This window comes from Pantherophis guttatus, chromosome 4 (genome assembly GCF_059756535.1).
Source record: "Pantherophis guttatus breed Tessera chromosome 4, ASM5975653v1, whole genome shotgun sequence".
NCBI lineage: Eukaryota > Metazoa > Chordata > Lepidosauria > Squamata > Colubridae > Pantherophis > Pantherophis guttatus.
The window spans coordinates 154,175,046-154,200,095 of NC_142066.1; the positions used below are offsets into that span (position 1 = coordinate 154,175,046).

At 40.9% G+C, this 25,050-nt stretch overlaps 1 protein-coding gene across 2 annotated transcripts in view; it reads right to left on the reverse strand.

Moving 5' to 3' along the window:
• PLCD1 (phospholipase C delta 1) overlaps nt 1–22,523 on the reverse strand; it is a 77,502-nt gene extending 54,979 nt beyond the window's left edge. Inside the window, exon 1 of one of the 2 annotated variants that reach the window (XM_034401730.3) lies at nt 21,872–22,523. In XM_034401730.3, coding sequence (XP_034257621.1) covers nt 21,872–21,908 — 37 coding nt within the window. In that variant the 5' untranslated portion in view covers nt 21,909–22,523. Of the gene's footprint in view, nt 1–1,507; nt 1,823–21,871 lie in introns of those variants that run through there. The other variant, XM_034401729.3, reaches the window with a different exon arrangement.
• Between the last annotated feature and the right edge of the window lie 2,527 nt (nt 22,524–25,050).

Sequence of the window (25,050 nt, forward strand, 5' to 3'; positions counted from 1 at the left end):
AAACTTTGCTCGAGAGAATTCTTTATCTGATCTGCAGCTAAGTAGACCCCAAGCTGGCATTCATCATACCAATATTTTGGATGTATAAATCATGGTTTGTAGCAGCTAGGAAAATTATGGCTTATACTATAAAGCACAATTAAGCAAATCTTAGCTGAATATGCACAGAATACGGCCCTAATCTAGGATAAATCAGGAGCCAGGCAAGCATTCATTCAATCAATCAATCAGAGTATAGCTGGAAGGGACCTTGGAGGCCTTCTAGTCCAACCCCCTGCTCAAGCATGAGACCACTTCAGACATTGTTTTACCCAAGCATATTTCAGATTCTTTCCAGGACCACTAAGAAACAACAGCTTCAAGAATTAGTCCTGTTTTCTTGGCAAACTTTGAAATTGTTTTAACTTTCCATCCAGTCAACAGCACTGACATCTTGCTCTCCAGATTACTGGACTACACTTCCCATTATCCCCATCCACTGACCTTTGCACCATACGTTATTGGGAGCTTTATTTGGGAGCCACAGGTTGAAAATGTTTCTTTTGCCCACTTAAGAAAAGAGGCTGCTTTCCTCAGGGCTCCAGCTGAGCAACAGGATTGTAATAAGCTCCTTAAATAAATTCAGAAGTTCTTTTCCAAATGAAGCCCAAAAAAATCCCATTTTTCTCTCTTAAAAAAAATAAACTTAACAAAAAGTCATAGCCCCGTGATGTTTCTGTAATTCAACACATAGCTAATATTGTTGATCACCAAAAGCTAAGAAGAATCAGACCTGATTTAGTATTTGGATGGGAGACCACTCAGAAATCCCAAGGGCATGAACTAGACTGTAAGTCAATATATATACTTATTCCAGAAAAAGGTAACTGCCATCTACATCCACACAACTGCCTTGAAAACTACACATCTATAAAATTCTCAGCTCAAGTGGAAGAAATATTTACTTTCATATCCGCCCAACAGGGATTTTTATAAAGTTTATGCGCAGACTTCGATAGCGAAGGTTGCAAAATCTGCAGCACAGGAACCTTTCCACCTTGTTATTCTAAATATGACTGCAAATAAGACCAGAAAACACAAAAACAACCAAGGCAGTAAGATTTATAGCCATCCTCAACTACCCCTTCTGTTCCCTCACCCCTCCGCATACAAGGAAACAGATTTCCTGTCTCTGTTTCAGGCAGTTATTATATCAGAACAATTCTTCATTCAATGCAGCCGTAATCACAACATCTATTTGGGTACTGCATGAAGTCCAGCAAACACTGCAGCCCAATTGCAGGAACATTCAGATGTTCCTCTTGGCTCTTCCTGACCAACAATAACCACGACCACGACGATTTCCTTCACAGATGATGGGCCCCAAATCCCAATGATCCCCGTCTTGAAAGAAGGAAAACAATCTTTACAAGATTAAAATCTGACTTTGAGGTTGTTGACTTAAAGGTGTACCTGAAACATCAAAACCAGCCACCACTCTAGATCCGCTGCGGTTGGCAAGTCTTACCTAGCCTTTGCCCGTTCAGTGCAGCTACTTTCCGGCTCTCTTCCACGAGCCGAATTTCTTGGGATTTGCTGAGTTTGGGCTGCTTCCTGAAGCATTGCATTGTGCTCCAAGGGAGACACCTGGATTCCGGTGTACATCAGGAATTCCCTCGAGGGCTTCCCAAGGGAATCACAAAGCCACCAAGTCCTTTTTCTGGGAGCGCTGGACAAAAAAGCAACTGGCAACCGACCGAGACGGGAACACGACTGTCGAGGAGTGCAAGAGGAGGAGGGAGGAGGAGGAGATGAAAGAGGCTAAAGGCCCTGGTTGCGCAATGAAGAGATGGCTGAAGTTCAAAAGCAATTAAAACTGAATTAGCTTCCACGTGACACAATAAGGAAAGAGAAGTGGCAGGGTGGATTTTTAGGTCTTTGTGAGCCTAGCTGGGTTTTTTCCCCCCGCAGAGTTCAGCCAGGATGCTGACATTGATTGACTATATTTATTTCCTTTCTTTCCTGCAGGAAAAAAAGAAGGATATTACGGGACATTTTTTATTATTTTATTTGTCAAGTTTGTTTGTTTATTTGTTTATTTGTTTATTTATTTATTTATTTATTTATTTATTTATTTATTTATTTATTATATTTCTATACCGCCTTTCTCCCATAGGACTCAAGGCGGTGTACAGTCAAGAAAAATATAGATACACAAACATCATAAAATTGCTAATTAAAATTAAAATTTATATGTAAATTTATATGTAATAAATTTAAATTTTACAGATAAATTATTTATTTATATGTAAGATAACAGGTAAAAGTATAAACATAATTTGAATACATGAAAAGAGTAAGAGTAAAAAGGAATATTAGGACAGGGATGGTAGGCTCGCTAGTGTGCTTATGTACGCCCCCTTACAGACCTCTTAGGAATGGGGTGAGGTCAACAGTAGACAGTCTTAGGTTAAAATTTGGGGGGTTTGGGGATGAAACCACAGAGTCAGGTGGTGCATTCCAGGCATTGACCACTTTGTTGCTGAAGTCATATTCTCTGCAATCGAGTTTGGAGCGGTTTACCTTGAGTTTGTATTTATTGTTTGTTTGTATTTATTGTTTGTTTGTATTTATTGTTTGCTCGTGTATTGTTGTGGTTGAAGCTGAAGTAGTCCTTGACAGTCAGGACATTGTAGCAGATGATTTTATGTACTATGCTTAGGTCAGACCAAAGGCGATGTAGTTCTAAGTTGTCTAAGTCCAAAATTTCAAGTGAGGTGGCATAAGGTATTCTATTGCAGGTAGAGGAATGGAGGACTCTTCTCGTGAAATATCTCTGGACTCTCTCAATTGTATTAATGTCCAATATGCAGTGCGGGTTCCAGGCAGATGAGCTGTATTCAAGAATTGGTCTAGCAAATGTTTTGTATGCTCTAGTTAGTAGTAATATTACCAGAGAGGAAGCTACACAAGATTAAGTTAACAACTTTTAATGCCTTTTTGGCAATGCTGTTACAGTGAGCTCTGGCACTTAGATCATTTGAGATGAGTACTCCAAGGTCCTTGACAGAGTGAGGGTCGTCTACAAGGTCGTATCTGCCAAGCTTGTATTTTGTGTTTTGATTTTTTTTTTTTTTTTTTTTGCAAATATGTAAGACAGAGCATTTGTTGGTTGAGATTTGGAGATGCCAATTGTTTGACCATTCTGACAGATAGTCAAGGTCTTTTTGTAGGGTAGTAGCATTGTCAGTGGTGTTGAGTAGTTTTACATCATCAGCGAACACAGTTGCTTATAATATGATCGCAGAGGTCGTTTATGTAAAGTCTAAAGCGCTTCCTTGGGGGACACCACTATTAACAGGTGCAGGGTTTGATAGGGCATTCCCTATTTTGACTACTTGTTGCCTTTGGGATAGGAACGCAGCTATCCACTTATGCAGAGATCCGGAAATGTCATAAGATTTTAGTTTTAGAAGTAGTTTGTCGTGTACTACTGAATCAAAGGCTTTACAGAAGTCTATATAAATTGCATCTACTGCTTTATCCTGGTTGAGTTCATATATTTTTGCAGTGTAAGAGTTGCTAAAAACGAGGATAACTCAAAATATTATGACGTATGGGGTATTTGGTATCACTGGTTGAACAATAAGATGAAAACATGACTTTAGAATTTGACCTGGCACATGAATTATAGTTATATTGTATAGAATAACATATAGTTAAGGATGAAGCTTTTTTTTAACTTTTGTTTCACTATATTGTATAAACACTGCACCTCCAAAAGGAGAGATAGATTGTACATTTTCTTTTTTGTTTTGGAAAACTCAATAAAGTATTTATAAAAAAAAAAAGAGTTGCAGACTGCAGGACAATTTTTTTCTGAAGCCAAACTGCTTATTAGAGAGTAGGTTGTTTGTCTCTTAAGTAGAAGGCAATAGATTGTTTTATGATTGATTCCATGACTTTGCATGCGATGCAATATAATGAGATTGGTCTGTAATTTTCAACTACCGTGTTTTCCCCAAAATAAGACCCTGTCTTATATATTTTTGAACCCTGAAATAAGCGCTTGGCCTTATTGCCATGCGCTCAAAAGCCCGATTGGGCTTATTTTCAGGGGGCGTCTTATTTTGGGAGAAACAGGGTAAGCTGGGGTCACCCTTTTTGAAGATAGGGATGACCATGGTTAGTGACCATAAGTTAGGCAAGGAGCTGATTCTGAAAGATATTTCATAGATTATGCTAAGAGGTTCTTCTATGGTGGTTGAGAGCTTTTTAAAGAAGTAGGCACATAATCCATCAGGGCCAATAGATAGAGATGGTTTTAGGTTGCATAATGTCTTTTCAACAGCATCTTCTGTGAAATCGATATGTAGTAGATTGTTGTGATTAGTTGTTGTACGATTGTGGGAGATGTGGGGCATGATCCGTTGCTGTTTACAAAGACTGAACCGAAGAATGTGTTGAAGAGGTTGGCCTTAATGGTTTCATCATTACAGTCTTTCCCGCTTGGGTCTTTTACTGGTGGGATGGATCTTGAGTCTTTTAAGTTTATTGTTTACAAAATTATAGAAGGCCTGGGTAGATTTTGTGCATACTAGTTTTTCCTCTTGTTTGCTGTGATAATTGGTGCATTCTGCCTTTATTTGTCAGCATAAGGATTTGTAGCAACTTTTGAAGTTAGCTACGTAGCCAGTTTTGTTTTTGCGCCAAAGAGGGGTTTTTTTGGGACTGAAGCTTCCTTATAGATAGTTTGTTTTTCCTGGTTTTGGGGATTATTAGTGGTACATGTAGTTTGATGATTCTTTTGACTTTGTATAAAAAGATGCTATAATGGTCATCGGCAGTGATGCAGCCAGTGAACAGAGTTTGTCAATCAAGAAATGAGAGGTCATCAGTTATGAAATCATAATTGGCTTTTTTAAAGTTATATTTTGGGATCCTGTTATTATTTTCTTAATACTGGTAGTAATCCCCTAACAATAGAGCTACCTTCCTTCTAATTTTCTCATGACAACTTTGTCAGGAAGGTAGGACTAAGAAAAGTGAAAGAACAGAATGGAAAATTAATGAGGCTATGTAGATAACCATAAAATGCAACATATAATCAGAAGGGGGCGGATTTAATGGCAGTTGAGAACAAAAATCTTAATATGACGGTTAATTGGGTGGTAGATTTTGTGATCAATGGGGATACAGATCTGTAATTCTTGCGATGTTTCTCAGCTTTGGCCACTTTAAGATGGGTGGATTTCAGTTCCCAGAATTCCCTAGGCAGCATCGGTGGATTTCAACTTCCAGAATTCCCAAATTAGCATGGTTGGACTTTAACTTCCAGAATTCTCAAGCCAGCATAAGTGGACTTCAGTTCCCAGAATTCCCTAGGCAACATTGGTGGATTTTAACTCCTGGAATTCCCTACAGCATGAGTGGACTTCAGCTCCCAGAATTCCCCAGCCAACATGGGTTAACCTCAAGTCCCAGAATTCCCTAGCCATCATAGGTGGACTTTTTAGCAGGCTGGAGACTCAGAGCAGGACTTCCAAGCAGTCTGGGAATTCTGGAAGTTGAAGTCCACCCATTTTAAAATGGCCAAGAGAAACACTGCTGTAGAGTTATATATGTCAACTAATACACTAACAGGCTAACATGGAGGGTCCTTGATGCTCTCTGAAATTTCTCCTTAGTTCTAGGTTGCTTCTCTCCTTGATTAGTTTCCATCTGGTGCTCTTTGTCCTGCCTTCAAGTGCTTTGGAGAATAGCTTGACTCCCTCTTCTCTGTGATCACCCCTTAAATATTGGAATACTGCTATATTTGCAATATCTTAAAGTTGCCAAGATTGAAAAACATTGCTGTAGATTTTAAACCAGGGGTGAAATCCAGCAGGTTCTGACAGGTTCTGGAGAACCGGTAGCGGAAATTTTGAGCAGTTCGGAGAACTGGCAAATACCACCTCTGGCTGGCCCCAGAGTGGGATGGGAATGGAGATTTTGCAATATCCCTCCCCCTGGAGTGGGGAGGGAATGGGGATTTTGCCCATCAATCCACACTACACCACACCATGCCTACCAAGCCACGCCCACAGAACCAGTAGTAAAAAAAAAAAGGATTTTACCACTGCTTTAAACTTATTGCAAGTTTCATATGCCAAATTTTGAAGAACAGACCCTTTTCCCCAACTGGAAGTTTGGTGGCTGTACTTGAACTACAGGTAATCCTCAACTTACAACCATCCATTTAGTGACAAGGTTACAGCAGCATCCTCAACTTACAACCATTCCTTTAGTGACCAAGGTTACGGAAAAATGACAGTTTTTCACCTTTATGACCGTAGCAGCATTGCCATGGTCATGTGATCAAAATTCAGACTCTGGTTAACTGGCTCATATTTATGATGGTTGCAGAGAGGGTCATTTGGTCACTTTTTGCAACCTTCTTACAAACCAAGTCAAATAAGAAGCCAGATTTATTTAACAACTTTACTATTAACAACTGCAGAGATTCATTTAAAAGTTGTGCAAGAAAGGTCGAAAAATCAGTCAAATCTCACTTAGCAACTGTCTTGCTTAACAACAGAAATTTTGGGCTTAATTGTGGTTGTAAGTCAAGGACTACCTGCACAACTGCTGAAAAATTCTAGGAATTCTATTTCTCCAGAAGACAAGATTAACTCATTATTGACCCGTGATTCAGTCTTCCTTGCAATACTGTATTGGTAGATGACGTGACAGATTTGTCCTTGTTTCAGCATTCTGTCTGATGATAATCCATGTTGAATGATTGTCATATGATGCAGTGATGCGTGGGGGGGGGGGAAATGCTACCTAGCTTATTATCCTGTCATCTTTATTCATGCTAGTCTACATCCTTGAGGAACTCGTTTTCAGATGAGTAACTTCTGGAAAATCAGTGAAATGATTCATCTCTCATGTTAGAAAGAATCTATGGCAGTGTTTCTTTGGCGTGGCAACTTTAGGATGGGGGGGACTTAGATTCCCAGAGTCTCTGGAAATTGAAGTCCTCCCATCTTAAAGTTACCGAGCCTGAGAAAGACTGATCTATGATGCCTAGTCCATCATTTCCTCTCTTTTAAAACATAAGAGGTCACGATTTACACCAAGCTTAAAGTTGGGTGAATGTATCCCTGTTGTGATTTTTGGATCACCATGCTGTATTTATCTAGCTCTAGCCACTATGTTTGCAAGTACTGTACTTACCGTACTTAGTATGTGGAAAGAATAACAGAGTTGGAAGGGACCTTGGAGGTCTTCTAGTCCAACCCCCTGCTAAGGCAGGAAACCCTACACCACTTCAGACAAATGGTTATCCAATAACTTTTTAAAAACTTCCAGCATTGGAGCATTCAAAACTTCTGGAGGCAAATTGTTCCACTGATTAATTGTTCTAACTATCAGGAAATTTCTCCTTAGCTCTAAGATGCTTCTCTCCTGGATTAGTTTCCATCCTTTGCTTCTTGTCCTGCCTTCAGGTGCTTTGGAGAATAGGTTGACCCCCTCTTCTTTGTGGCAGCCCCTCAAATATTGGAAGACTGCTATCATGTCACCCCTAGTCCTACTTTCATTAAAATAGACCTGCCCAATTCCTGCAAACGTTCTTCATATGTTTTAGCCTTCAGTGCCATAATTATCCTTACTGATGCTATCATGTCATTAAAGTATGAAAGGATTTAATTAATTAATTATAAACTGTAGGTGAGACATGTTCATTTCTGGTAGCAAAAAATTCCAGCTAACAAACTGAAATAAAGCTTGCTATTTTTTTTTTCCAAATGAAGTGTTTCCATTGGATATGACACCATCAAATACTGTATTCCATATTTATTTATCTATTTATTTTGCTGTTTATAGAGGTACTTCTGAAGACATGGCGGTTGGATTAATTTTTCAAAAATACAGGTAGTCCTCGACTTATGACCACAATTGAGACCAAAATGTATGTTGCTAAGTGAGACATTTCTTTTGCCCCGTTTTATGTACTTTCTTGCCACAGTTATTAAGCGAATCACTACAATCACTTAAGTTAAAAGAAGTGGCAAGAAAAATAGTACAATGAGACAAAAACTCACTTAACAAGTTTCTCACTTAGCAAAGTAAATTCTGGACTCAACTGTGGTCGTAAGTCGAGGACTACCTGTAGCAATCACATGATCCTGGGAAACTGCATCTTTCATAATTAATTGCCGTTTATCAAGCACTTAAATTTTGATTACATGACAGTAGGGATTCTGCAACAGTCATAAGTTCAAGGCTGGTCATAAGTCTTTTTTTCCAGTACCATTGTAACCTAGCAGTCACTAAATGAATGCTTGTAAATCAAGGACTACAGGTAGTCCTCAATGTACGACCACAATTGAGCCCAGAATTTCTGTTGCTAAGTGAAACATTTAAGAGTTTTGCCCCATTTTATAACTTTTCTTGCCACAGTTTTTAAGTGAATCACTGCAGGTATTAAGTTAGCAACATGGTTATTAAGTGAATCTGGCTTCCCCATTGACTTTGCTTGTCAGAACATCGCAAAAGGGGATCATGTAACCCTGGAACATGGCAACCGTCATAAATATGAGCCAGTTGTAAAGCATTTGAATTTTAATCACATAACTATGGGGATGCTACAATTGTTTTAAGTGTGAAAAAGTCATGTCACTTTTTCCAGTGCCGTTGTAACTTCAAGCGGTCACTAAACAAACTGTTATAAGTTGAAGACCATCTGTAATCATTCACAGACTAAATGCTTTGCAAAGATTTTTTTTTCCTTCATTTCGGATCCCTACAAATCCTTCCCAGTGATATTGTTTGAATTTGAGGTTTTTTTTAAAAAAAAATATTTAATTTGCAAAATTAAAATAATCATCAAGACAAATATTGAAGGAAATAATCTAAACAAAATGACAAATTCAGTCCCTTGATCTATAAAATCTGTAATCTATAAAAAGAGACAAAGAGAGAGAGGGGGGGGTAATAAAATTGTCTGGAATAACCTTATCCAAAGCAAAGAATTCAATAAAATTATTTCAGCTTGCTTAAAAGAAAGACGTTAACTCTCTTTGAAACTGCTTTGAAACTCATCAAATTTAGTACTCAATGCATTAATGATGGAAACATTTTGTTTGGTACTCAATGCACAAGCTAGAACTTGCCAGTGTCAGTCGGTTCCTTGTGACTCACTTACCTTATTCCTTACAGGAAAAAAATGTTTGATTAATTGTACCTCCTGAAACTACCATAATTAACAATGAGTACTAAGGTACCAGTGCACAAAATTTAGAGAATGCAGAATCTGGGCAATAGTACATTATACTATTGGAAGGATAAACCTACTGGCATATGGCATCAATATAGGTAGTCCTTGACTTAAGACCACAATTGTGCCCAAAATTATTACTGCTAAGTGAAACATTTGTTAAGTGAGCTTTGCCCCATTTTATGACCTTTCTTGACACATTTGTTAAGTGAATCACTGCAGTTGTAAAGTGAGTTAACACGGTTGTTAAGTGAATCTGGCTTTCCCATTGACTTTGCTTACAAAGGGGAATCACATAACTCGAGGACACTGCAAACGTCATAAATATGAGTCGGTTGCCAAGCATCCAAATTTTGATCACATGACCACGGGGATGCTACAACGGTTGTAAGTTTGAAAAAATGACCGTAAGACACATTTTTCAGCGCTGTTGTAACTTTGAACGGTCACTAAACAAACTGTTGCAAGTCAAGGACCACTACTGGTACAGGTAGTCCTCCACTTACAACCACAATTGAGCTCAAAATTTCTGTTGTTAAGCGAGACATTTGTTAAGTGAATTTTGCCCATTTTACACCCTCTCTTATCACAGTTGTTAAGTGAATCACCACATACTGATAAGTTAGTAACACGGTTGTTAAGTGAATCTGGCTTCCCCATTGTTTTTGCTTGTCAAGAGGCTGCAAAAGGGGATCACATGACCTTGGGACACAGCAATGTTGTACGTATGAATCAGTTGCCAAGCATCTGAATTTTGATGACATGATCATGGGGATACTGTAACGGTAGTAAGTGTGAAAAATGGCCCTAAGACACTAAAACATACGAAGAACGGTTGCAGGAACTGGGTATGTCTAGTTTAATGAAAAGAAGGATTAGGGGAGACAAGATAGCAGCCTTCCAATATCTCAGGGGCTGCCACAAAGAAGAGGAAGTCAACCTATTCTCCAAAGCACCTGAGGGCAGGACAAGAATCGATGGATGGAAACTCATCAAGGAGAGAAGCAACCTAGAACCAAGGAGAAATTTCCTGACAGTGAGAACAATTAACCAGTGGAACAACTTGCCTCCAGAAATTGTGAATGCTCCAACCCTGGAACTTTTTAAGAAGAGATTGGACAGCCATTTGTCTGAAGTGGTGTAGGGTTTCCTGCCTAAGCAGGGGGTTGGACTAGAAGACCTCCAAGGTCCCTTCCAACTCTGTTATTCTAAAAGACTTTTTTCAGTGTTGTTGTAACTTCAAACGGTCACTGTTGTAAGTCAAGGACTACCTGTAATTATTTTCCACTTCTGTCCAGTACAAGTTCCAACTCAGAATCAGAGGGAGGGCTGGCAATTTTATTCTCCTGTCTCTGGTGGCTCCTACTAACTTTATCTGCAATTTCCCACCAGTGGTCTTATCTTGTGTAGAGTCATTGTTGTGAAAGAAATGCTTCCTCCATGTAAAAAAAATAAATAAATCACAATCTCCAATAGGCAGAACTGATTTACATGACTTTAGAATTACAAACAGCAGGCGCCACCTTGTGGAAGTGCCAAAGGGATCATTGGCCGTGGTTTTACTAAACAATACACAGGTAGTCCTCAACCTACGACCACAATTGAGCCCAAAATATTTTGTTGCTAAGTGAGAAATTTGTTAAGTGAGTTTTGTCCCGTTTTACGACTTTTCTTGCCCCGTTTGTTAAGTAAATCACTGCGGTTGTTGAATTAGTAACATGAGGTTGTTGAGTGAATCTGGTTTCCCCCATTGACTTTGCTTGTCTGGAGGTCGCAAAAGGAGATCACATGATTCCCCGCAACCATCATAAATAGGAATCAGTTGTCAACCATCTGAATGTAAATCATGTGACCACGGTCGTTAAGTGTGAAAAATGGTCATAAGTCACTTTTTTCAGTGCCATTGTAACTTTGAATGGTCACTAAATGAACTGTTGTAAGTGGGACTTGGGATCACAATTGAGTGCAGCCACCATATATCGTGATGGTCGTACATCGAGGTACCCTTTTTTGACCCTATTTTTTGAGTGAGAGAGGAATGAAAAGGGGGGGAAAAGCAGTACTGATCCTTAAATTATTTTTTGTTCCATGGGAAAAAAGAAGCAGTAATAGTTTGATCCTTAAATTTCACTGTCACTCAAAAACTGATTGATTTCATTGCCATAGACTAGGGGTGGGCAACCTTAAACACTCAAAGAGCCATTTGGACCCGTTTCCCACAGAAAAGAAAACACCGGGAGCCACAAAACCCTTCCCGTGCCTGACTATTTCCTGAGCGGCCACAAAACTAGCATATGTAGTTGAATTAAACCTTCTGTTTTATTTATTTATTTATTATTTATTAATTAAATTTCTATACCGCCCTTCTCCAAATAGGACTCAGGGCGGTGCACAGCCTAAGTAAAAACAGAGCATACAAAATTTAAAAAACAGTATTAAAATAATTAAATATTCTGGCCGTAAATTAAAACAACCCAATTTAAAATCAATTTAAAATTTAGCTCAAGCCAGCCCAGCTAGTTGAAATAAATAGGTTTTCAGGGCCCGACGAAAAATCCGGAGGTCTGTTATTATACGTAACTCTGGGGGAAGGTTATTCCAGAGGGTGGGCGCCGTCACAGAGAAGGCTCTCCCCCTGGGGGTCGCCAGCCAACATTGTCTGGCGGATGGCACCCTGAGGAGGCCCCCTCTGTGCGAGCGTACTGGCCGGTGGGAGGCTATTGGTGGCAGAAGGCGGTCTCGTATGTACCCCGGCCCTAAGCCATGGAGCGCTTTAAAGGTTTTCTTCTGAAACTTTTCTTTTCTTGGATTTATCCATGGTTGGCCTACTGGGGGTTGAAAAGCTCAATAAATCGCGTGCCGGAGGATGTCGCATATTGGCGGTTGTGACACATATTTTGAATGACAGGGAGCCGCAGCAGAGGGGTGAAAGAGCCACATGCGGCTCCAGAGCCGCAGGTTGCTGACCCCTGTTATAGACTCCTGAAAAAAACTGGATCCAAAAATGATCCAAAAATGGATCAAAATAGTGAACTAGTGAGTAGCAATATAGAGTCCATCATTTTCTTACAGCTCTTCATTTAGACCCTGAATCAGGGAGGGTGAAATAGATGTCTTCATATTTCTGGAAAAGTAGTTAATTTTTTTTTTTTACATGTACAGCAAAGAGATTTTTTTTTCTATCAAATAAAAATTTGCAACTAGATGCAACTAGATGAAGAGTTATTAGTGAATGAGTATGAGTTCTATACAGGTAGTCCCCAACTTAGAATCACAATTAAGGCCAAAATATCTGTTGCTAAGTGAAACATTTGCTAAATGAATTCTACGACTTTGCCTGCCAAGGTTCTTAAGTGAAGCACTGCAATTGTTGAGGTAGTAACACAGTCGTTAAATGAATCTGGCTACCCCATTGACTTTGGTGGTCAGAAGGTTGCAAAAGTGGATCACCGTCATAAATGTGAGTCAGTTGCCAAGCGTTTGAATTTTGATCATGTGACCATAGGGATCCTGCAACAGTTGTAAGTCTGAAAACCAGATATAAGTAACTTCGAACAGTCAGTAAACAAACTGTAATAAGTTGAGGACGACCTGTTCAGTATAACAACTGGGGGGAAAAAAGAATTAAAGTAAGGAAAAAGATTGAGAACAGGTCATCCTTGACTTATGACCACAATTGCTAAACAGAAATTGATAAATGTGTCGTGCCCCATTTTACAACCTTGTTTTGACATGGTTGTTAAGCTGAATCACTACAGTGGGAGTGAATTTTAAATGCATTCCAGTTGCCTGAATGTGATTGTGGGGACTCTGGAACAGTTTTGAGGCCTGGTTGTCACCCACTTTTATCAGTACCACTGTAAATATGAACAGTCACTAAACAAAGGGTGTTAAGCCGAGGACCTTATACATCAGGGGTATCATACTCAAGGCCCCGGCGGTGCTTAGATTTAGCCCGTGGGGCCGCCCTGGAAACAGCGAAAGACTAGCCCGCAGTGCTTCTACCAGCAAAAACAGATTCCAGGTTCCATTTTCGCTGGCGGAGGGTTGCAGGAGGCCGTCGCAGCCGCAAACGGAGCTCGGGACGCCATTTTCGCTGGTAGAGCACTCGGGCACCAAAGGTGCCCCCGACACAAGTGACGTCAAGCTGGCCACACCCACCCTGGCCATGCCCCCCCTGTCCCCCCCGAGGTCAAACACAACCCTGATGCAGCCCTCAATGACATCGAGTTTGATACTACTGTTATACATCATGTGTCAGCGTCCCAGCACTGACATATAATAAAGGGAGGAGAAGCCTGAACCTTTGCTTACTAAATCCCTTTGAAGATTCTGTCTCCTCGGAGATGGGAGAGGGGAGAGACATTCCTGTGATCTGACGAAGAAGGAAAGTGACTTGGAAGATAGCCAATGAGAAGCAGAGAATTGGGGATCGGAAAGGGAGGGATTGGGGGGCAAAGGTCAGTACTGACCACGAAAGAGCCAGGATCAGATTGCTGTGCTCGAATAAAGAGAAAATTTCCTTAAAGATCGGCAGTTTGGAAATTCATTTATTCTGAGATAGCATCGAAACCTGACATCATGGCCATATGATTGTGGCACCATCTTCACATTTTAAATGCATATATAAAGGGTGCAGCTTCAAATCTCTCCTTGCCAGCAACTATGGGTTCTCCCTTGGACGCTTCCCCAAATCCTTCTCCAGATGTCAGTTTGGAGGAGGATGAACCATTCCCGGACACATTTGGAGGGAAGTTGGTCAATCGCTCGGAGCAGCCAGCTGAGAAGGATTTGGCTGAAGCACAGCTGTAGCAGCAGGACAGCCCTGAGGTTTCAGGTGGGAAAGCAGGCAGCTGCAACCGGTTAGTGATGAGGAAGAGGAACTACCTTCTGCACCTGATCCAAGAAGACAGCAGGGCAGAGAAAAGGCAGGAGCAGAGTAGGTCAGCCTGATGACTGGTGAGGAGGCAGCTTGGTCCCTCTTGATGGGCTGCGCCAGAAGCTGGCTATGTAGCACAGCAGAGACGATGGGAAAAATAATGTTTCATTTCCTAGCTGTGTGTGTGTGTGTGACCTTCCTGGTCATTGAGATCTTTGCCTTGCTTTGGATTTGACCCTGTGATTTGACCTCTGACTGGCCCTGCCCCCATCTATTCTCTGCCTCCCGAGTCTCAACTGATCGGGAGGAAATGGGGATTTTGCAGTAACCTTCCCCTGGAGTGGCGAGGGAATGGAGATTTTACAGTATCCTTCCACTCCCATGCAGTGGTGGGTTCCTCCCGGTTCGGCCGAGCCAGTAGCAGTGACAATATGACATCACCGAACCGGTTCTCCCCCCACCGCCCTCCCCCCCACCCACGTTATTCTTACCTTTTATTTGGTCCCACCCCCAATCTATTGCTGCCTCCTGAGTCCCAGCTGATGACTAGAGGGAAAAAAACTGTTTAAACTCTTGCCGCGGGGCTTCAAAGGGCCGCCCTACAGCTGATCAGTGTTAAAAGCAAACAAATGAGTCGGGTCGTAAGTGCGAGGACTGGTCATAAGTGTGAGGACCTTCCAGAAATGACTGACCAGCTAGCCACGCCTACCTAGTCACATGACCTCCAAGCCACACCCACAAAATAAGCCACGCCCACAGAACCGGTAGTAAAAAAATTTAGAACCCACCCCTGCTGCCATGCCCACCAATCCATGCCACGCCTCCCAAGCCACATCCACAGAACCGGTAGTAAAAATTTTTGAAACCCACCACTGACCCCATGCCTTGACTTTGGATCGCTTCTTGTGAATCCTGGACTTTTCTTGCCTCGTGTTTTACCTTCTTGTGTTTTGGATTTAATTTCACCTGGTGAATTTATCTTGTTTGGGAAACTTTCAAGTGCCTTCTGGACTCTTCAGCGGTTGCTCTGTGGACTAGCATCGTCCTGCTTTTGGCTGGACTTAATTGGGACAGTTCTGGGTTTTTAGTGAAGGGAATTGCTGGGGAATATTAATAGGGGCCTGGTGGCTCAGCAGACTGATAGCATTGTGATTAACACCAGCTGTCCGCAATTACTGTAAGTTCGAATCTCGCCAGGCTCAAGGTTGACTCAGCCTTCCATCCTTTCTAAGGCAGGTAAATTGAGGACCCAGTTTGTGGGGGCAATAAGCTGACTTTGTATAAAATATACAAAAGGATGAAGGCTATTGCTTAACGCATTGTAAGCCGCCCTGAGTCTCCGGAGAAGGGCGGCATATAAATCAAATTTAAAAAAAAAAAAACCACTAAACCACCGTTACGTGTGAGTGAACGGGACAGCACAATCTATGGCATGGAAAGTGGATTTGAATCGATGTTGGGGGGGTGGAAAGGACCTCACTCCTGGGAGCGACAAAAGATGCCATCAAATTTAGATAGTAGAGGGGCCAGCTTATTTATTTTGAGACACAGGGTAAACAAAGGCAAAGTGGACTATGCCCCATGCATGTTTCACTGCAAAAAAATTCACAGTGGAATTACATCTAGGTCTGCTTATTCCTTTGCCCCTCCATAATAAAACTGGTGGGAGATAAAGGAGGAGCACGTTTCCATGATTTTCTCTCTTGAAATGCAGATCTTACGGCGTCAGGAATGCTATCTAGCACTGATTCAGTCTAATTCCTAAAACCAGAGTTAATGTTTTTTCGGGTTCTGTTAAGGAGTGATGTGTTTTATAAGTAGCCAAGATTTGATGGAATTGGATAGGTAAATGAAATAGATAGATTCAATCAGAACAGACCTAGAGGGGACTCTGGAGGTCTTCTAGTCCAACCCTCCATTCAAGCAGAAGGCCCTATACAATTTGAGACAAGAGACTGTCTAGTCTCTTCTTAAAAACACTCACAACTTCCGAAGACAAGCTGTTTTACTGGTTAATTGGTTAATTGTTCTCACTGTTAGGAAGTTTCTCCTTAATTCCAGGTTGCTTTTCTTTTTAATTACTTTCCACCCATTATTTCTTGCCCTGCCTTCAGGGGCTTTGGAGAATAGGTTGACCCTCCCCCCTATTCTTTGTGGGAGCACCTCAAGTACTGCAATACTGCTATTATGTCACCCCTCATTCTTCTTTTCATTAAACCAGGCATACCCAATTCCAGCAACCGTTCTTCATACGTTTTAGCTTTCATTCCCCTGATCAACTTTATTGCTGTTCTCTGCACTTCTTCCAGAGTCTCAACATCTTTTTTGTAATGTGGTGACCAAAACTGCGTGCAGTATTCCAAGTGTGGCCTTACGAAGGCCTTATAAAATGGTACTAATATTTCATGTGATTTTGATTCACCAAGGCTTGTATTAGCATTTTTGGCTCCTGCACACCTTGCTGATTCATATTTAAGTGATCGTCCACTAGGACTCCGTAAGTAGGTAGGTAGATAGATAGAAAGGTAGATAGAAAGGTAGATAGATAGATAGATAGATAGATATAATTTGATAGATAGATTGATAGATGGATAGAGAGATAATTTGATAGATGGATAGATAGATGGATGGATGGATGGATGGAGAGATAATTTGATAGATGGATAGATAGATGGATGGATGGATGGATGGATGGATAGAGAGATAATTTGATAGATGGATAGATAGATGGATGGATGGATGGATGGATGGATGGATAGATAGGTAGATAGATAGAGATAGATAGATAGATAGATAGATAGAGATAATTTGATAGATAGATAGATAATTTGATAAATAGATGGATAGATGGATAACTTGATAAATAGATGGATAGATGGATAGAGAGAGATAATTTGATAGATGGATAGATAGATAGATGGATGGGTAGATAGATAGATAGATAGATAGATAGATAGATAGATAGATAGATAATTTGATAGATAGATGGATAGAGAGAGAGAAAAAAAAATTTGATAGATAGATGGATAAATGGATAGAAGGATAGATAGATAATTTGATAAATAGATGGATTAATGGTTAGATAGATAGAGATGGATGGATGGATGGATGGATGGATGGTTGGATGGATGGATGGGCAGACTTTAAAGATAGACAGATAAGATAGTACAGGGGCACAAAAGTGTTACAGTCTGGCTTTTTAGCAGCTGCATAAAGGGTATTTTTCCAAGCAGAACTCTTACAAGAGAGCTCTTCAACAACACTCATTGAGATGCAAGGGGCATCTCTAGAAGTACAAGAACTGCAACATGCAAATTACAGCTATTTTTTTTTTAACCAATTTAAAAGGATTACAGGGTCCCCCAAAAAAGGAGAGTCATGTAACAAACTGAGCAACTGCAGCGACCGACTTAACAACTACGGCAGTGTTTCTCAACCATGGCAACTTTAAGATGGGTGGACTTCAACTCCCAGAATTCCTCAGTCAGATTTGCTGGGAGTTGAAGTCCACCCATCTTAAAACTGCCACAGTTCAGAAACACTGGCAAAGGACATAAAATAGGAGCAAAGTCACTTAACAACTGTTTTGCTTGGCAACAGAAATTTTGGGCTCAATTATGGTTACGAATGAAGGCAAGTATAAATATATCCTGTATCCCAGGATAATGTTGCCAGATCCAATCTGTTTTTTTTTTTTAATTTGATTTATATGCCGTCCTTCTCCGGAGACTCAGGGCAGCTTACAGTGCGTTAAGCAATAGCCTTCATACTTTTGTATATTTATACAAAGTCAGCTTATTGCCCCCACAAACTGGGTCCTCAATTTACCTACCTTAGAAAGGATGGAAGGCTGAGCCTGGCGAGATTTGATCTTACTTTAATTGCAGACAGCTGGTGTTAAATTACAGTGCTCTGTCTGTTGAGCTATCCAGACTCCTCAGTGGTTTGGTCAGTGGTACAAGAGATTTTGTCTTCCAAGCTTTTGGACTTGTGCTGGAGCCCATCCTGAGGGAATTTCACTCCAGCAGAGCGGTATTTATAGTGCCTGTTGTATGTTGCTTTCCAATTAACATCTAAAAAAACCAACCACATATAACAGACACTATAAATACCACACAGAGAACAGCACAAACTCTGCCAGAGAGAAGTTCCTTGAAGATGAGCTTCAGCAGAAATCCGAAGACTCGGAAAACAAAACCTCTGGTCCTGCTGACTGACCCAGATTGGACCCTCAAATTAAGGACTGTTTATATACTGTATATCCTGTGTGGGATTTTTACATATACTAACCACCAGGAGGCAGTACATGACAAGAGTCATTGGTTTTGGAAATTGTCAGGTATACTATCTGGCATTCTGGTGGGGAATTCTGGGAGCTGAAGTCCACACATACGTCACAAAGAAGAGAAAGTCAACTATTCTCCAAAGCCCCTGAGGGCAGGACAAGAAGCAATAGGTGGAAAATAATCAAGGAGAGAAGCAACCTAGAACTAAGGAGAAATTTTCTGCCAGTGAGAACAATTAATCAGTGGAACAACTTGCCATCAGAAGTTGTAAATACTCCAACACTGGAAGTTTTTAAGAAGAGATTGGACAGCCATTTTCTGAAATGGTATAAGGTCTCCTGCCTGAGAAGGGGTTGGACTAGAAGACCTCCAAGGTCCCTTCCAAGGTCCCTTCTCCAAGATCCATTCTGATATTCTGTTAACCTATTGAGATCAACAATTGGAATACATGTAATCTTTGAATTATGTCATCATCTTCTTTTAATAATCCCATAATCCCTTGCGGGGTGGAGTCTGGGCAACTGAATGGAGCTAGCAAAGTGTTTTAATGGCCAGATGCCCTTCCTGTCACCAATGCAGAGTTTTGTTCAGCCAGGGTGGATAAAAATCAATGATTTTTTTAAAAAAATCAAAAAAATCAGATTTTTTAAATTTAAATCGGATTTTTTAAATTTAAATCAGATTTTTTGATTTTTATTGAATTTATTTTAATAAAAAACTTTTGGGGTAAAAATCTATTGTAAGATAGTTTTCTATTTCAGATACATAAATAATTTAGTTTATTCAGCATGAAATGGAGCTTAGTTATTTAGCATGAGGCTGTATATTCTGCAACACTGGGACTATCGGTGAGTCAACAACGGGTCAAAGGAGTAGCAGAGATGACAGTTGCTCTTTAAAAAATATGATTTAAATCGAGTTGATTTAAATCAAGCCTTTTTACTAGTGATTTAAATCATGATTTAAATCATGATTTAAATCGACTCGATTTAAATCAAATCCACCCTGTGTTCAGCAGATATATTCTCAGTGTGCCCAGAGAGATAAATGTGTGCCTCTACCTAGGATCGAACTCACAGCCTCCTGATAGTGAGGCGAGAGCTCCATCTCTAGGCCACCGCACCACTCCAGTCTTTGATTTATTTGATCATTCTGAATTCTGATGGACCTACCTGGGAGGGCTACTTATCACCCAAATTTGACCTTCCTGTCATGGTCACATGACTGCACGTAAGCCAATCAACAACCAGGCCACATTTACAACCATCTGCAGTGTCCCATAGTCATGTGACTATACTTTATGACTTTTTTGCTAAAAACTAACATCATTTACTTTGGTTCAACTAATGATTTCACAGATTTAATGAATATAGTAACTCACTTAACAACTGCCATAGACATGATTGTAAAATCTGGTCAGTCACATGGCTGACCCGTTTTATGACTTTCAAGAGTTATGATTATGATGGGCAGGTTCCATTACAGTCATAACTAGAGGACTTATAGTTGATGTGATGAAGGATGGAAGCTGCTTCCTTATTTCTTTGTGCTTTTTTTTCCCTGTACCTTAACTTTTTTTCCACTTCAACTTTGGTTTACAAGTTTTACTGTGTTTATTAAAAACCTCAATAAGATTATAAAAAAGAAGGCCTATTATTTAAATCCACTTCCTGTTAAGTCCCTTGCTGTACAAAGATTTCTCTAGCCCTTTTCGCCAAACTCTCGCCTGTAATATTGCAGGTAATCCTCGACTTACCACCATAATTGAGGCCAAAATTTCTGTTTTTAAGTGAGACATTTGTTAAATGAGTTTTGCTCCATTTTATGACCTTTCTTGACACAGTTGTTAAGTGAATCACTGCTGCTGATAAGTTAGTAACTCAGTTAAGTGAATCTGGCTTCTGCATTGACTTTGCTTATCAGAAGGTCGCAAAAGGTGATCACATGACCTTGGGAACTTGGGGTGACCTTTTGCACAGAAATGCTCACCGCAATGGTCGTAAGTATGAACCAGCTGCCAAGCATCTGAATTTTGATCACATGATCATGGAGACGCTACAAGGGTCGTAACTGTGAAAAATGGCAATAAGTCACTTTTTTTCAGTGCTGTTGTAACTTTGAATGATTTCTAAACGAACTGTTGTAAGTCGAGGACTACCTGAACTAGAAAACAAGAGTTCACAGATCTTTTGATCTAGAGAAACACCCATCTTTAACACCCAGTTGTGCTTTTCATTTCAAATAAAGCTAGTGGACCAATTGGTCCCATCCCCTCTCAAAAGTGCTCTGCAAAAGTGAAAATGTGGGGCTGAACGGTAGCTCTGCTTTCCAACACAACGAAACTCTTTAAAAGGTTAAATAAAGATAACTTAAAGATAAAAAGTGACTGGTAAAACAGGGAAGGAAGGAAGGAAGAAAGGAAGGACCCAGTGGGAAAGGGAAGGGAAGGGTAGAGAAAAAGAAAAAAAGGATGGATGGATGGAAGAAGGGGCAGAGAGAGAAAAAAAGAAAAAGAAAAAGAGAGAGAAAGAGAGAAGAAAAGAAAGAGAAAGAAAAAAGGAGAAAGAGAAAGAGAGAAAAGAAAAGAAAGAAAAAGAGCAAAAGAGAGAGAAGAAAAGAAAGAAAAAGAGAGTGACAGAAAGAGAGAAAAGAAAAAAGAAAAGAAAAAAAAGAAAAGAGAGAAAGAGAAAAGAAAGAAAAAGAGAAAGTAAGAGAAAGAATAAGAGCCTTGGTAGTACAGTGGTCTAAAGCACCCTGTTATTAAGACCAGCTGCCTGCAATTACTGCAGGTTCGAATCTCGCCAGGCTCAAGGTTGACTCAGCCTTCCATCCTTTCTAAGGTAGGTAAATTGACGACCCATTTTGTGGGGGCAATAAGCTGACTTTGTATAAAAATATACAAAAGTATGAAGGCTATCGCTTAACGCATTGTAAGCCGCCCTGAGTCTCCTGAGAAGGGCCGCATATAAATCAAATTTTAAAAAAAGAATAAAAGAAAGAAAGAAGAGACAGAAAGAGAGAGAGAGAGAGAGAGAAAAAAGAAAGAGAGAAAAGGAAAAGAAAGAAAAGAGAGAGAAAGAGAAAACAAAAGAGAGAAAGAAAGAGAAAGAAAAAAGGGAAAAGAAAAAAGAGAAAGAAAGAGAAAGAAAGAAAAAGAGAGAAAGAAAACAAAGAGAAACAAAAGAAGAAAAGAAAAGGTTTTCGGGGATCTAGAAAAACACAGCATCGAAATAGATCGCTTCCCATTCAACCTCCTATGTCCAAAGTCTCCTTCATGTCGCCGGTATAAGAAGCTACCATGCTGAGCGAGGATTATGGTTCCTTCCCCCACGCCAATGTGCATCCAGAGTTTGCATCACCTTTGTCCGAAGACGCAGGCATCGGAGGCATCGCACCAGCCCCCTCTTCCCCCCTACCATCCCCAAACCACGGCGGATACAACCCCCCACCCCACCCCACGCTCACCATTGTAGGCCGAAGATGATGAGCTGCTGAGTTCCATGGTCGGTCGGCGTGCAAGAAAAACCACAATGTGGAAGAGGCGTTGCGCTGTTCAGGTTTTCCCGGACTGCTGCTCTTTCGGTCACTCCCTGCAGAGAAAGGGTGGAAGAGAACGGCTTGCCTTGTCCGGCGACTCCGAAGTCATTTGCAGCTTTCTCTGAGCAGCGCCCGGGATCAGAAGAGAGAAAAAGCCTTTTGGGAAGACAGCCAGCTGGGCGTGTTTTTTTCGTCCGTGCGCGCTTGTATGTGTGTGTGTGAATTTGTTCTGCTTCGGCCAAGCTGGGAGGACCGCCCTCTCAAACTGGCTTGGCAATCCCATCTCCAAAGAAGCCACAGGGAGTAGGAGAGAGAGAGAGAGAGAGAGAGAGAGAAAATCGAGACCCCACCCTGCTGTTTTGTAACTGCCCCAACTCTTCACAAGTTGGCAAAAAGTATTTAAAGATTGCAGGGCGGGCCGCGGACAAACACGTGTCGAAGCGCAACATTCCGCAGGAAAAAAGAAGATTGCAAGCGCAGGTCTCTTCTCCGGATCGAAGAAAACTTTTAAGGCTTGGCCATCTAACTCTTCTTTGGAAGCTTTTCTTTTCTTTTTATTTTCTTCCCCCGATTCCTTAGGCTGGAATAAAAATAAAGGGATACGGTTAACATCACCGAGCTTTTAATAGTAGAGATTTCTGTTTAAAAAGAAATGATTCGGTGAACTTGGTTCCCTACAGTGAATGGGTGAAATATATGTCATGACAATTGTAATTCCCTGTGTATTTATTGGTATTTGTTTCAGTGTTTAATTAATTTAGCAACTATAAAATGTGTGGATTAACTCCCAGAATTCCCCAACCAGCACAAGGAATTCTGGGAGTAGAAGTCCACACTTCTTAAATCTGCTAACTTGGAGAAACTGTTATTCTTTTTTTCTTTTTTCTTTCTTTCTCTCTTTCTCTTTCTCTCTTTCATTCTCTCTTCTCTCTCTTTTTTCCTCTTCCTTTCTTTCTCATTCTTTCCTTTCTTTTTTCTTTTCTTCTATATCTCGCTTTCATTCATTCATTCATTCTCTCTTCCCTCTCTTTTTTCTCTTCCTTTCTTTCCCATTCTCTCCTTTCTTTTTCTTTTCTTCTTTCTCTTCTTTCTTTCTAATTACTTTTTCCTTTCTTCCTGAATTACTTGTGCTGTTTCTTTCAAATGTTTCTAATAAATAAATTCATTTTTTTAAAAAAGTCACTTTCTGAAGAAACGTCACTGACTTTCCCTACGATAAAAAAAAGTGGCAGCTGATTCATTTGAACAAATGCTTCTTGTTTGGTTGAATATATTACGTGAGTCCACTTAATTAATTTAGTTAGCTATGGGTTAGTTAACATATGATTTAGCATGTTCGGTTGACATATCTACTCTCCAATTTTGACTCTGATCAACAGCCTGGCAGCTTTCAGGGAAGAATCAAGGTTAAAGTTTCTAAAAGTTTGAAATATGTCCTATTTGGGGGGAGGGATCACCCCCCCCTTTTGCTCTAAAACTTGGCTGATGAAACCAGCTTTCTCTCCCTTGCCCCAATTGAATTTCCAGTGTGCCATTGATAAAAATAGACGCATACAGCCAGAAAACCAAACAAAGTAGCTATTCTAATCAGAAAGAGAAGTAAAACTTTAAATGCATGTTCTAATTTGAGTTACGACACATCAAAAGCTGGATAATTTTTATATAGGGCACAAAACGATTTGTGGTCTTCAGCTTTGTAATTTTGAAACATAGAATTTGGAGAGGCCTCCCAAGATTAGAAAATCAGAGCACGATGTGACTTTTTAGTTACTTCTCTTCTGCCAACTCTACAGAAGAGAACAGTCTAAAAAAACAAAACAAAAAAACTAAATTCCTAGTGAGTGCCAAAGATCATTGGATTAATTAATTAATTTCATTTCATTTCATTTCAATTTCAATTTGTTTCAATTTGTATACCGTCCTTCTCCAATAGGACTCATTTATTTCATTTATTAAATTTTTATACCACCCCTCTCCCGAAGGACTCGGGGCGGTGAACAGCCAGGATTAAAAAAACATACAATATAAACATTAAAATACTTTAAAACATAATTAAATCTATATTGGCTTCCCCCAATTTAAAACCCCTTACCCATAAAATTAACCAATTAAAAAATTTTAAGCCAGCCCGGCTTGCTGAAATAAAAAAGTCTTCAGAGCCCGGCGAAAGGTCCGGAGGTCCAGGATCAGTCGTATCCCTGGGGGTAGCTCATTCCAGAGGGTGGGTGCCCCCACAGAGAAGGCTCTTCCCCTGGGAAGTCACCAGCCGACATTGCCTGACCAACGGCACCCTGAGGAGACCCTCTCTGTGGGAGCGTATAGGCCGCTGGGAGGTTATCAGTGGCAGAAGGTGGTCTCGTAAATAACCGGGCCCTAAGCCATGGAGCGCTTTGAAGATGAGAACCAATACCTTGAAGTACACCTGGAAGACCACCGGAAGCCAATGCAGCTCACGCAGGAGAGGTGTTACATGGGAGCGCCATGTCGCCCCCATAAGTACCCGCGCGGCTGCATTCTGCACCAGCTGGACCCTCCAGGTGCTCCTCAAGGGGAGCCCCATGTAGAGAGCATTGCAGTAGTCCAGGTGGGAAGTGACGAGGGCATGAGTGACCGTGCATAAGGAGTCCCGATCCAGAAAGGGGCGCAACTGGCGTATCAGGCGAACCTGATAGAAAGCCCCCCTGGCCACGGCCGTCATATGCTCTTCTAAAGACAGCCGTGCATCCAGGAGGACACCCAAGTTACGCGCCCTTTCTGTGGGGGCCAATGTCTCGCCCCCAATAGTCAGCGATGGTGTCAACTGACTATATCGGGACCCGGCAACCACAGCCACTCAGCCTTGGAGGGGTTGAGTCGGAGCCTGTTCCTCCCCATCCAGACCCGCACGGCCTCCAGGCACCGAGACATCACTTCAAGGGCATCATTGGGGTGGTCTGGGGGGGAGATGTACAGCTGAGTGTTGTCAGCGTACAGATGACACTGCACCCCAAAACCATGGATGATCTCACCCAGCGGCTTCACATAAATGTTGAACAGGAGAGGCGAGAGGACCGACCCTTGCGGCACCCCACAAACCAGGTGCCTTAAGGTCGACCTCTGCCCCCCAG